Consider the following 14,688-nt stretch of genomic DNA (forward strand, 5'->3'; position numbering starts at 1 on the left):
CTCTTGAAAGAGCCGGCTTTGCCTTGTGAGGCACAAGGATTGAGGCGCCTCGAGCAAGGCTTGGTTTTTAATCACCGCCATCGCTCTGAGCAGAGAGGCCTGCTTGAAGTCGGACGATATCTCTCTAATAAATACCGACTTGCAGGGTTTGAGATCCTTCTTTCCTGCCGCTGCCCTTGATCTCCTGGAAGAGCCTGTCTGTGTTATCGGAGGGTTTGTTTTCAAAGCGGTCGCTCCATTGTCATCCTGTAGCACTCCACGAACCATAAAGAAAAAAAGGAACTCTTCTCCTTGTGTCATTAGTTTTGCTGTGTGCCTTCGAGCCATTTCCGATTTGGGGTTTTCTTGGCAAGGTTTGCTCAGAGGAGAGTTGCTTCTCTCTGAGGCTGAGAGAGTGTGGCCTCAAGCCAGCACCTTCATGGTATAATGAGGAACCCTCCGAATAGATACATCCTCTGTTCATGTCCAGCATTTATTTTTAAAGTTTTAACTATTACATCTGGCACAGCCATAGGTTTTTAAATTCTTGTGTGTTATTGTCTACTTGTGAGCTTATTAATTGTATTGTTTATTTTGTTTATTGCTTGTTGTTTTTGATGTGTTGTTGGGCTTGGCCTCATGTAAGCCGCTCCGAGTCCCTTGGGGAGATGGTGGCAGGGTATAAATGAAGTTTTTTATTATTTTATTATTATTTGGCCCTACCAGATATCAATGGGAGCCCCCGGTGGCGCAGTGGGTTAAAGCACTGAGCTGCTGAGCTTGTTGATCGAAAGGTCGCAGGTTCGATTCCGGGGAGCAGCGTGAGCTTCCGCTGTCAGCCCTAGCTTCTGCCAACCTAGCAGTTCGAAAACATGCAAATGTGAGTAGATCAATAGGTACCGCTCCGGCGGGAAGGTAACGGCGCTCCATGCAGTCATGCCGGCCACATGACCTTGGAGGTGTCTACGGATAACGCTGGCTCTTCGGCTTAGAAATGGAGATGAGCACTACACCCCAGAGTCAGACATGACTGGACTTAATGTCAGGGGACTACCTTTACCTTTACCTTACCAGATATCAAACGATAACTCCCATCACACCTAATATGTGTCCCTACCCAATGTTTGTTTGTCGTGTCAGGAGCGACTTGAGAAACTGTAAGTTGCTTCTGGTGTGAGAGAATTGGCCGTCTGCAAGGACGTTGCCCAGGGGACACCCAGATGAATTGATGTTTTTATCATCCTTGTGGGAGGCTTCTGTCATGTCCCTGCATAAGGAGCTGGAGCTGACAGAGGGAGCTCATCCGCCTCTCCCTGGATTCGAACCCTTCAGTCCTGCCGGCACAGAGGTTTAACCCACTGCGTCACCGGGGGCTCCTTACCCAATGATGGACATGACATCCAACAAGCCATGGCCCATTCGCAATTTCACTAGCCAATCTGTACATTATATATATATATTTAAACTCATTTTCCAGCCTTTCTCCTTATCTGGGATCCAAGCCAACTGAGAGTCCATGGCTCAAAGCTAATGAATCCTCGGGATTTGTAGTTTTGAAAGGTTGTTTTCCTTTTCTGCCAAATTGTGCCAAACCACATGTTCCAGGATTTCACAACACTGAGCCATGGCAGTTAAAGCAGCATGAAACCACATTAATTTTGCAGTATAGATGCACCATTAGAAGCATTTAGAATACAGGGTGCCATCAAAATAATTATGTATACACAATTTTTTAAAAAACAATGAAATAGGCACTTCAGAAGATAGTTCAATATACATATATAAAATCCAAGGAAAACTAGGGGGGCATCTACACTGTAGAACTAATGCAGTTTGATACTACTTTAATCATGAAAAGGCAATGCTCTGGAATCCTGGGATGTGTAGTTTTTTGACAAGGTCCCAGCCAAGACCTTGTAAAACTCCATCTCCCATGATTCTATAGCACTGAGCCAAGGCAGTTAAAATGCTATCAAACTGCATTAACTCTACAGCATAGATGCCCAGAATTGGAAAAAAAGGATAACCCTTGTCAGGGTGAGCTCCCATCTGTCAGCTCCAGCTTCTCATGCGGGGACATGAGAGAAGCCTCCCACACGTTGGGAAAACATCCGGGCATCCCCTGGGCAACATCCATGCAGACGGCCAATTATCTCACGCCAGAAGCGACTTGCAGTTTCTCAAGTCGCTCCTGACACCAAAAATAAAAACCAAGCACATACACAATCCTTTTAAAAATGCACACTTCTGCTGGATAAGACGTAAGTCAAAATCCTGCCTGATTAAAAAAAATGTCTTTGCTGGATAGCAGAGGGAAGGATCTGTTGTAGTTCAGCTTGTGATTGTGTTTTATATTCATGATAGGAATGGGAATGAAGGATTTTCTGGGCCTGGGTCTGTTGGCAATGGCAACAGGGTTTGCCCGGGCCGGAGTTAAGCCTAGATGAGAGGCCTGAGGTGTCTCGTGAAGATTCACAAGGTCACATTCCTGAGAGAGAGACCCTCAACAGTCTTTCTCTGAGAAACTGACTTCTGAAGATGAAATGTCAAGTGCAGAATTTAATGAGAGTGAAGCCTTTTGTAAACAGAGGCACAGTTCTCAAGCACAACAAAGGTCAATTCGTCTGCAGGAAAAGAGAGATAAGAAACCCTTATCTGCTTGTAAGGGCAAGAGAAATGCTTTCCTTTCGGTTCTGGGGTCAGGAAAAGTTTTATATTGATACAAGGGAAAGAATTGCCTCAGTCTCGTCAACATTGGAATTTCATGACGGTCTTGTTTCCAAGTGTTCCTAGTTTCATGTAGCATTGTATAATGGCAATTCCTGTTGCACAAATCCCATTGGCTTTTGGTGCGCAACAGTGCAATGGATCCCACAGGACAATATTGCCTCCCATATTGCCTGTGTGCAGCTGGCTGGGAGTCAGCTGCATTAAGATCATGACCAAAAGGTCATGAGTTCGAAGCCAGCCTAGGTCAGAGTGAGCTTCCGACCAAAATTGTGTAGCTTGTCGACCTTTGCAGCCCGCAGGACAGTTGCATCTGTCAAGTAGGAAATTTAGGTACCACTTATGTGGGGAGGCTAATTTAACTGATTTACGAAGCCATAAAAATCTCCAGGAAGTATGCAAAGAATGAGGAAGTACTTCATCAGTGTCACAAATGGACGGTGAAGAGACAGCTCCCCTGGTGGCCAGAAGCTGGAATGTTAAATAGCCTCTGAGTGTCTGTCTATATATGTTGTGTGTCTACGGCATTGAATGTTTGTCATGTATATGTACATTGTAATCCGTCCTGAGTCCCCTGCGGCGTGAGAAGGGCAGAATATAAATACTACAAATTAATAAATAATAAATAAGTTTTGCCAGGCTCCTGATCTGTGTATTGGATTTTCACGTTGCCTTGTTCTATGGATTTTGTACGTTTGAATCTTGAGTTTTACATTGTGCCTTGAACAGACTATTCTTTGTTGTTCATTCGTTCAGTCATCTCCGACTCTTTGTGACCTCATGGACCAGCCCACGCCAAAGCTCCCTGTCGGCCGTCACCACCCCCAGCTCCTTCAAGGTCAGTCCAGTCACTTCAAGGATGCCATCCATCCATCTTGCCCTTGGTCGGCCCCTCTTCCTTTTACCTTCCACTTTCCCCAGCATAATTGTCTTCTCTAGGCTTTGCTGTCTCCTCGTGATGTAGCCAAATACTTCAACTTTGTCTCTAGTATCCTTCCCTCCAATGAGCAGTTGGGCTTTATTTCCTGGAGGATGGACTGGTTGGATCTTCACGCAGTCCAATGCACTCTCAGTACTTTCCTCCAACACCACAGCTCAAAAGCATCGATCTTCCTTTGCTCAGCCTTTCCTAAGGTCCAGCTCTCACATCCGTAGGTGACTACAGGGAATACCATGGCTTTGACTAGGTGGATCTTTGTTGCCAGTCTGATGTCTCTACTCTTTACTATTTTATCGAGACTGGACATTGCTCTCCTCCCAAGAAGGAAGCTTCTTCTGATTTCCTGGCCACAGTCTGCATCTGCAGTAATCTTTGCACCTAGAAATACAAAGTCTGTCATGGCCTCCACATTTTCTCCCTCTATTTTCCAGTTGTCAGTCATTCTTGTTGCCATAATCTTGGTTTTTTTGATGTTTAGCTGCAACCCGGCTTTTGCGCTTTCTTCTTTTGCCTTGATTAGAAGCCTCCTCAGCTCCTCCTTGCTTTCGGCCATCAGAGTGGTGTCATCTGCATATCGGAGGTTGTTAATGTTTCTCCAGCAATTTTCACCCCAGCTTTGCATTCATCCAGCCCCGCACATCCTCGCATGATGTGTTCTGCATACAAGTTAAAGAGGTTGGGTGAGAGGATGCAGCCTTGCCGTACGCCTTTCCCAATCGGATATTAAGAAGACTTCCAGCAAGCAACCAACAATCGAAAATTGGAAACAGTGGAGCCGGTGGGACGAAGCGTGTAGGGGCCTCTACAAAAATAGAGAACCCACACTCCCTCACCTCCCCCCCCCCCATACTACGAAGAGGTACTACCAGCCGAGAGACTCTCACCACTACCAGAAAATAACTGCAACACAGTAAGGGATAATTAATACTACACACCCCACAGGATCCTCAACTTGAAGATGACGACCCCAAAGGCCAAACAGGGAAAAATGGATAAAGACAGCAGAGATGGAAGAGACCCAAAAGAAGCCAAAGAAAATAAAGAAGCCAAAGGCCAAACGAAAAAGGGCTCAACAACGGAGGATTCGATAAATAAAGAGATACTAAGGGAAATCCTGAAGATTGCAGAAAAACAGGATGAACTGAAAGAAGACCTCAAAAGAATAGAAACAAAACAAGAAACACAACAAAAAAATCTCCAAGAAGAAATACAATCATTAAGAAAAGACCTTACGACAGAAGTAGGGACTCTAAAAGAAGAAATGAATAGCATGGCAATAGATATAAAAAAGATCAAAGAAGACAAGAAAAAAACTGAAAAAGCCCATTCGGAATTAGATCAAAAAATTAAAAAATTAGAACTGGAAATCACAAAAACTAAGGAATTACAGGAAAGACTGGAAATGAAAGATCTAGAGTCCCAACTAAGATTTAGGAACATTATAGAAGAGCCAAACGAAGATATAAGACAAATAGTCATTACACTGACAGCGGCTATGCTTAACAAAGAACAAAAAGACCTTGACCTGGAGATTGACAAAACCTACAGAATTACGACAAACTTCTCGAAAAAAAATAAAACACCCAGAGACACAATAGTGCACTTTTCCAAAAGAAGAACTCGTGACGAAATTTTGAGAGTCAACAGTAATACCCCTCCGATATATAAGGACAACAAAGTGATTATTATGAAAGAATTCCCGCAGTCCATAATAGCCAAAAGAAGAAAATATTTTTTCCTATCAGATGAGCTCAAAAAAGCCAGCATTAAGTTCAGATGGGAAAAGCCGGAAGGACTAATGGTGTCATACAAAGAACAAAAACACTGGTTAACAAGTGAGGAGAAAGCACGGGATTTCTATGCCCACTTTATGAGAGACCAAGGAAAACAACTAAATGACCGGAGACTTCTGGGGGGGAGACAGATGAAACGCCCCCTGGGCTCACCCGACAAGGACCGACTGCACGAACCCAAAGCAAAAGAACTTAAATTTAAGTTCATGGATAATGGAAACGAACCAGGCAACACGGGACCAGCTCAGGAAGAGCAAGACCAACACAAGAAAAATGAATGACTGTATGAGAGAAATAAAAATCTTTTGCAATAATGTTAACGGCCTTAATTCACCTTCTAAAAGAAGGAATATATTTAGCATAATCAAGAAAGGTAATTACGATTTGGTCGCCTTACAGGAGACTCACACGATACATAGACATACTGCGCATTTAGTAAATAAAGATCTGGGAAAGGAATTTTACTCATTTACAGCAGAAAAAAAAAGAGGGGTTATAATATATGCGAGGGAAAAACTATCTCCAGAATTTGCTTTCAGAGATTCGGATGGTAGGGTGGTAGGGGTAAAAATAAAACAAGGGAATAAAACCATTCTGTTTTGTAATTTGTACGCCCCAAATGGTCCCAAAACAAAATTTGTAACTGATCTGAACGAAAAAATCCATAAGACACAACATGATCACCTAATACTGCTCGGTGACTTTAACGGAGTAATAAATAATGATTGGGACAAAAGTAAAGCTGTAAAAAAGCCCAGGGGGGACAAACTTAACACTCTGCCGCTGAAATTCCTGAGATTCAAAGAAGAATGGGATCTAGAGGACTCCTGGAGAAACTTAAACACCACGGGAAGAGACTATACATATTACTCTGGCCGCCACGACAGATGGTCCAGAATAGATATGGTCTGGTCCTCAAAATCTATTAACTCACAGATCTCCAAAATCAGAATACTCCCTAGGGTCTTGTCGGACCACTGCGCTCTAGAAATTACACTAAACCAGAGAAGAGAACAACCCAGATGGCGCCTAGATGATAACCTGCTCAAAGACGAAAAGGATATTGAATTGAATAAAAGACTATTAAGGGACTATTTTGAGCTGAATGACTCCCAAAACATCAAAACTGAAACCTTGTGGGATGCCTGTAAGGCCGTAATGAGAGGCCACCTGATAAAACAGAAGGCAAGGAAAAACAGAGAAAGAAATCGGAAACTAGAGGAAACGAATAAAGCATTAGAAATAGAAGAACAAAAATTCAAAAGAAACGTAGAAGACAAAAAAGTAAAAAAATAATTAGACCGCCTCAAAAGACAGAAGATCTCATTAACAATAGAAGAGCTAGGGAACCAACTACGATTTATCAGGCAGAAAGAATTCCAACAAGGAAACAAACCCGGGAGATGGTTGGCCAGAAAGATCAGGAAGAAAAAACAAGAGAACTACATTGTGAGAATAAAATCTACAATGAGAGACGCCACCACAGATTCAGATATCATCGAAGAATTCTCCAATTACTATGAACGTCTATATGCAGAGGACCAAACCAACAAAGATGAAATCATGTCCTACTTGGGAGCACAGAAACTGGGAAAGATAACGGACCAAGAGAGAGAACTCCTAAACAAAGAAATCTCAGAAGAAGAAATTAAGAAGGCGATAAAAAGACTGAAACCAGCGAAATCACCGGGCCCAGACAGCTTCACAGCCTCATTTTACAAAACAATGTGTGAAGAAATCACTCCATATCTCAAAAAGGTAATGAACAAAGCCATGACGGAGAAAAAGATCCCTGACTCCTGGAACTCTGCATCTATCATCGTGATACCGAAGGAGAACACAGACCCAACAGAAGTGGGAAACTATAGGCCCATATCCCTCCTCAACCTAGACTATAAAATTTTCACCTCGATACTAGGTGAGAGGCTGAAGACCTTCCTAGTCAATTGGATAGGGGAAGAACAGTCAGGTTTCCTCCCAGGGAGACAAATGAAAGAAAACACAAGAAACATCATCGACCTGTTGGAATATTACGATCTCCACCACCAGACTGAAGTGGCCTTCATTGCGGTCGACGCAGAGAAGGCTTTCGACAATGTTTGTTGGGAGTTCTTCCACTCGATCCTAGAGGAAATGGACTTCGGCCACAGCTTTATAAATGCGATAAGAGCATTATACAACGCACAAGACGCCACCCTATGGATCAACAATTGTCCATCTAAGAAGATAGCCATAAAGAAGGGGACTAGACAGGGCTGCCCACTTTCCCCGCTTATATTTATCCTGACCCTAGAAGTCTTACTCAGAAACTTAAGAACAGATAAATCCCTCCCCCATTTGAGTGTCGGAAAGCAGGCTTTGAGATTTAGAGCCTTTGCTGATGACTTGATCTGCGTCATAGAGGATCCGAGAAAATACGCCCAGACCTGGCTAACAAAAATCGAGACCTACGGAAAATTGGCCGGCTTTAAAATAAATAAAATAAAGACAAAAAATTTAACAAAAAACATAAACAAAACAAATCAGGAAAAACTCAAACAAATCACAGGAATGCAAATCGTTTCAAAATTAAAATACCTAGGAATCTACATCTCGGCAAATAACGCGAATCTCTTCAAAAACAACTATATCCCGGTGTGGGATAAAATTAAAAAAGATCTCAAGAACTGGACCAATCTCAAGATCTCCCTGCTGGGAAGAATCAGTATCATCAAGATGAATATACTACCGAGGCTCCTCTTCCTCTTCTCAAACCTACCCATAATCCAGAGCAAGACAATATTCAACGACTGGAACAAGACGATTCGTTCATTCGTCTGGAATGGGAAAAAACCCAGGATAAAACATCTAAGCATGATCGATTCAACGAAAAGGGGTGGTCTGGGTTTGCCAGATTTGAGCCTCTACCATGACGCCTGTGGCATATCCTGGATTAAAGACTGGATATTACTGGAAAAGGAGAGAATGTTAGCACTAGAAGGATTTAACTTGAGAATTGGCTGGCACGCCTATTTATGGCTAAACCAAGCCAAAAAAGAAAAAAAAAATCAACAATCACGCAATTAGAAGACCCCTCCTAAAAATCTGGGAAAAATATAAAAACACCTTATATTTAGGGAAAATCCCCATGTGGTTCTCACCTATTGAGGCGGAACAAAGGCGATTATTGGGCTGGAGGAAATGGCCTACCTATAGAACTTCAACGATAAGCAAAGATAGAACACTACAACTGAAGACGAAAGAAGAATTGACCAAGGACTTCAACTCACTCTCATGGCTACAATATTTCCAGTTAAGGGAACATTTTAACAAAGATCAGAAAATAGGCCTTCTAGAAAAAGATCCGTTCTGGGATAGAATTTTAAGAAAGGACAAGAAGAACGTCACCGCCATCTACAATCTTTTAATACAATGGGCTACAGAACAGGAAAAAATCAAAGACTGCATGGTAAAATGGGCTAAAAACCTCGGCAGGACGATAAACCTCCACGAATGGGAACAAATCTGGACGAGAAAGATTAGATATACATATGCCACAGTACTAAAGGAAAATTGGTACAAAATGTTCCATCGCTGGTATACAACTCCCCAGAAGATTGCCCAGATGTACAGAACAGCTAACAACAAATGCTGGAAATGTGAAGATCAAGTAGGCACCTTTTTCCATCAATGGTGGTCCTGCCCCGTTGCCCAGAAATATTGGAGAAACATTAATAAAACCTGTGAGAAAATATTTAACATCAAGATAAAGGATAGAGCCGAATGTTTCCTATTAGGCATATTCAAAGAGGACTGGGAACTAGACACAAACAAAGATATCTTGTTAACATATCTTACATCAGCTGCGCGAATTGTTTACGCCAGAAAATGGAAGACAAAAGAAATACCGACGGAATCGGAATGGATGGAAAAAGTTTTGGAGATAAAAGAAATGGACAGGCTAACCTACGCCTTGAAAGACACAACTGGTCGTCCTCTAAAGAGGACAGATTGGAGCCCACTTAATAGATTTATAGAAGAAGTAAAGAAATAAACAGAGAAATGAGAGAGTGAATTTACAGAAGAATTACATTAGAAATAAAAGGGGAAGCCCTAAGACTGTAAGATAAGTAATAGACAAATTAAATCTAAAAACTCGGTGTGAACGGAGTCGGAAGTTTACCCCCCCTCCATCTCCTCCCCCTCGGCCCCTCTCCCCCCTTCGCTTTCCTCTCCCTCTTCCCTGACTTGATTTTAAGATTTTCTACAATTTCCACAATTTCGTATATTAAAGTATTGTATAAGAACCATAATTCCCCCTACCCCCCTTCACCCATCCTTGACCCCACCTTCCCGATGTACCCTGATATACCTCTGAAAATGTACTTTAATAAAGATTTATATATTTAAAAAAAAAATGTTTCTCCAGCAATTTTCACCCCAGCTTTGCATTCATCCAGCCCCGCACATCCTCGCATGATGTGTTCTGCATACAAGTTAAAGAGGTTGGGTGAGAGGATGCAGCCTTGCCGTACGCCTTTCCCAATCTTGAACCAGTCTGTTGTTCTGTGGTCAGTTCTGACTGTTGCTACTTGGTCCTTGTACAGATTCCTCAGGAGAGAGACAAGGTGGCTTGGGATGCCCATCCCACCAAGAACTTGCCACAATTTATTATGATCCACACAGTCAAAGGATTTAGAATAGTCAATGAATAGTCTTTATCTTGGTACTATATTGTTTTTAACATTTTTACTGTTTTGCCTACACATTTATTCTTCAATAAACTGCTTGCTGATTTTATCAAGCTGGTGTGGTGTTTAAGGTCAGAGGTGTTCCTGCTCTGAAGTACTAGATCCTGAGATCTGGTAAGCCACTAAGAACAAAAGTCCCTGTAAAACTACAACTTCCAGGATTCCATAACATTGAGCCATGGCAGTTAAAAGTGGTGTCAAACTGCATTCATTTTTCAGCGTAGATGCTTCCCTTGTGTCCTCACTGTTTGTGGTATTGAAGAAATCAATAGAAACTCTTCCCTTGAATATTTTAAAGCTTGGATCTTGGAAAGGAAAAGGAAAAAGAGAAACTGCATATAGAAAAAAATGGTCACAGACAAATCCACACACAGACATTTCACGCCTCGGGTACCTTGACATACGCCACAATTTTCAAGGAGATGGTGGCCAAGTAGAGGGAGTTCATTGCGAAATCCATCAGGTTCCACCAATCGTGGACGTACTCCGTGAAGCCGCCGTCCCACATCTCTTTGATTTCTCCCCAAATAAAGCCTGGAGAGGAAAGAGAAGAGGAAGAAAAGGAATCAATTTCCATCAGACATCATTACCGGCCGGGCACCGAAGCAGCGCGGATTGGGATGTAAGGAAAAGGCCATTGGAAAAGTAACGGCCCGGAAACAACTTGCAGTTCTCCTTTTGCCTCCGTTGCTGCCAAATGTAATAATGCGGCTTTCCGAGCAATTTGCTAGGAGAGAACATGAAATAGAAGGGAGGGCATCGGCATAAATAGTTGGACCTTGACTTCAAAAGAAAGAAAAGGACGGGAAAAAAATAAAGGTAATGAAATGTCCATTTGGGCTGACTGAAAAATCCTTTTAGATCAAGATGAAAACACACAGTACAATTGGGCTTTGCCTAAGAAGCTCCAATTAACCTTTTTGGGGAAAGTTTGCTTTCTTCTTAGTTAACGTTTGCCATTTCGATTTCCCTGATCTCCAGCTTATTTTGAACTTAGCTGCATTTTCTCCATTAGAATGTATAATATGTGGGTTGTGTGGCATTAACATGTGCATGTGGAGTTACACATGTGATGTGCTGCATGACCCATGTGTTGAACCTGTGTCAAAGAAACTGGGCTTTAACACAGCAGGTTAACTACCTGCTGCAGTAAATCTTGCCAATTGCATGGTTGACAGTTCAAAGCCCGGGTCAGGGTGAGCTCCTGGCCTTTAGCCCAGCTTCTGCCTACCAAATGTACGTAATAATGCAGCTTTCCAAGCAATTTGCTAGGAGAGAACATGAAATAGAAGGGAGGGCCAAATGAGATACTTAAGGGATACTGAAGGATGGGCTATACATCTGGGTTGTGTGGCATTAACATGTGCATGTGGAGTTACACATGTGATGTGCTGCATGACCCATGTGTTGAACCTGTGTCAAAGGAACTGGGCTTTAACACAGCAGGTTAACCACCTGCTGCAGTAAATCTTGCCAATTGAATGGTTGACAGTTCAAAGCCCGGGTCAGGGTGAGCTCCTGGCCTTTAGCCCAGCTTCTGCCTACCAAATGTACGTAATAATGCGGCTTTCCAAGCAATTTGCTAGGAGAGAACATGAAATAGAAGGGAGGGCCAAATGAGAACTTAAGGGATACTGAAGGATGGGCTATACATCTGGGTTGTGTGGCATTAACATGTGCATGTGGATTTACACATGTGATGTGCTGCATGACCCATGTGTTGAACCTGTGTCAAAGGAACTGGGCTTTAACACAGCAGGTTAACCACCTGCTGCAGTAAATCTTGCCAATTGAAAGGTTGACAGTTCAAAGACAGGGTCAGGGTGAGCTCCTGGCCTTTAGCCCAGCTTCTGCCTACCCAGGCATTTCAAAAACAGCAATGTGAGTAAGTGGTGAGGTATTTAAGGCACTTATAAGGAAATGGAAATGAATCATAGAATCATAGAGTTGGAAGAGACCTCATGGGCCATCCAGGCCAACCCACTGCCAAGAAGCAGGAATATTGCAGTCAAAGGACCCCCGACAGATGGCCATCCAGCCTCTGTTTAAAAACTTCCAAAGAAGGAGCCTTTACCACACTCTGGGGCAGAGAGTTCCACTGTTGAATAGCTCTCACAGTCAGGAAGTTTTTCCCAATGTTCAGATGGAATCTCCTTTCCTGTAGTATGAAGATATTTCTCCATTGCGTCTTAGTCTCCAGAGCAGCAGAAAACAAGCTTGCTCCCTCCTTGCTATGACTTCTCCTCATATATTGATCCATAGCTCTCATAATGTCTCCTCTCAGCCTTCTCTTCTGCAAGATAAACAAGCCCAGCTCTTTCAGCCACTCCTTATAGGGCTTGTTCTCCAGACCCTTGATCATTTGAGTCACCCTCCTCTGGACACATTCCAGCGTAGAGGCAACATCTCTCTTCACTTGCAGTGCCCAGAATTGGACACAGTGTGATTCCAGGTGTGGACTGACCAAGACAGAATAGAGGGGGAGCATGACTTCCCTGGATCTAGACACCAAACCCCTCTTGATGCAGGCCAAAACCCCATTGGTTTTGGGTTGTTGTAGGTTTTTTCGGGCTATATGGCCATGTTCTAGAGGCATTCTCTCCTGATGTTTCGCTTGCATCTATGGCAAGCATCCTCAGTGGATGCTTGCCATAGATGCAGGCGAAACGTCAGGAGAGAATGCCTCTAGAACAGTGGTTCTCAATCTTTCTAATGCCACGACCTCTTAATATGCTTCCTCATGTTATGGTGACCCCCAACCATAAAATTAGTTTTATTGCTACTTCATAACTGTCATTTTGCTGCTGTTATGAATAGTAATGTAAATATTTGATATGCAGAATGTATTTTCATACACTGGACCAAATTTCGCACAAATACCCGATACGCCCAAATTTGAATACTGGTGGGATTGGGGGAGGGTATTGATTTTGTCCTGTGGGAGTTGTAGTTGCTGGGATTTATAGTTCACCTACAATGAAAGAGCATTCTGAATTCCACCAACAATTGAATTGAATCAAACTTGGCACACAGAACTCCCATGACCAACAAAAAATACTGGAAGGGTTTGGTGGGCATTGACCTTTGGGAGTTGTAGTTCACCTACATCCAGAGATCACTGTGGACTCAAACAATGATGGATCTGGACCAAACTTGGTACGAATTCTCAATATGCCCAAATATGAACACTGGTGGAGTTTGGGGGAAATAGACCTTTGGGAGTTGTAGTTGCTGGGATTTATAGTTCGCCTACAATCAAAGACAATTTTGAACCCCACCAACAATAGAATTGGGCCAGACTTCCCATACAGAATCCCCATGACCAACAGAAAATACTGTTTTCTGATTGACTTTGGCGACCCCTTTGATACCCCCTCGCGACCCCCTCAGGGGTCCCGACCCCCAGGTTGAGAAACACTGCTCTAGAACATGGCCATATAGCCCGAAGAAACCTACAACAACCCAGTGATTCTGACCACGAAAGCCTTCAACAACCCATTGGTATTTTTAGCTGCCAAAACTTGCCAAGGAAGCTCTGGGGTTGCCAAAAGTCGGAGGTGACTTGAAGTCACAACAATAAATATTTCAGTATCTTCCCCTTCACCTTAATTTCTTTACCTTTCTGCCCCACTTTCGTTACTAATGCAGACAAATGAGTAGATTAACGGCCGCCGAAGAACCCCATATGTTACATTTATTGTGAGTAAGCCTTGTTAGGTCGGTTTCTATAGTGACTGCCTGCCATGAACGTGGCTGTTCTTTCCGTTCAATCAATAACCCCATCCTACTTTTGCTCAACTGCAAGGAGTGCAACCTTTTTCAAGAGGAGAGATGGGAGCTGCAAGACGAAACATGAACGCAAAAGGTGCCACCCGCTTATTCACAACAATCTCGTCCTCGGCTCATTATTTTCCCCAAAATCCACACCGTTTCCCTCAAAGGCCTTCGTGCAATTTCAACTTGGAGGCAGGTGTTAAGAAACAGGGCTCAGGTCAGCAACAGTTTGCTTGCAGGGATATGCCTGCCTTTTCCATCCATAGAGGTGCAGACTCCTCCCTTGGAAGCTTCCCTTCCAATCCTTCATTTTTAGAAAGGGAGAGCAAAGCGCACGGATAGCGGAAGTGAGGGTGCACAAGATGCGGCAGACTAATTGGTTTGATTTTTTTCCTATGCCAATAATACCTCAGAGGAAGATTTCCAGACAAGGGATGCTCAACCTATATATGGCTTTGGAAATTCTGAGTGAAACATTAATAATTTTCCACAAAAATAAGTACAAGTGCATCTACACTAATGAATTGAGGCAGTTTGACCCCACTTTGAACTCCCATGGCTCATTGCTATGGAAACCTGGGAGTTGTAGTTTGGGGAGGCACCAGCACTGTTTGGTAGAGATGACAAAGACATTGTAAATCTACAACTCCCAGGATTCAATTGCATTGAAGCTACCAGCATAAAAAACCCTCTAAAACCAATAAAGAGCAACACTATGAAAACAGGGGGATTCCAGACAGGAAAC

General features: G+C 43.0%; 1 protein-coding gene across 1 annotated transcript in view; it reads right to left on the bottom strand.

The window, feature by feature from the left end:
* The window catches only part of TRPC5 (transient receptor potential cation channel subfamily C member 5), a 194,884-nt gene that overhangs the window by 50,883 nt on the left and 129,313 nt on the right, over window positions 1-14,688 (bottom strand). Inside the window, exon 5 of the mRNA XM_060756189.2 lies at window positions 10,564-10,703. Within this exon, the coding sequence (XP_060612172.2) occupies window positions 10,564-10,703 (140 nt within the window). The remainder of the gene's footprint in view (window positions 1-10,563; window positions 10,704-14,688) is intronic.

Source organism: Anolis sagrei, chromosome 10, assembly GCF_037176765.1.
Source record: "Anolis sagrei isolate rAnoSag1 chromosome 10, rAnoSag1.mat, whole genome shotgun sequence".
In the NCBI taxonomy this organism is placed as follows: domain Eukaryota; kingdom Metazoa; phylum Chordata; class Lepidosauria; order Squamata; family Dactyloidae; genus Anolis; species Anolis sagrei.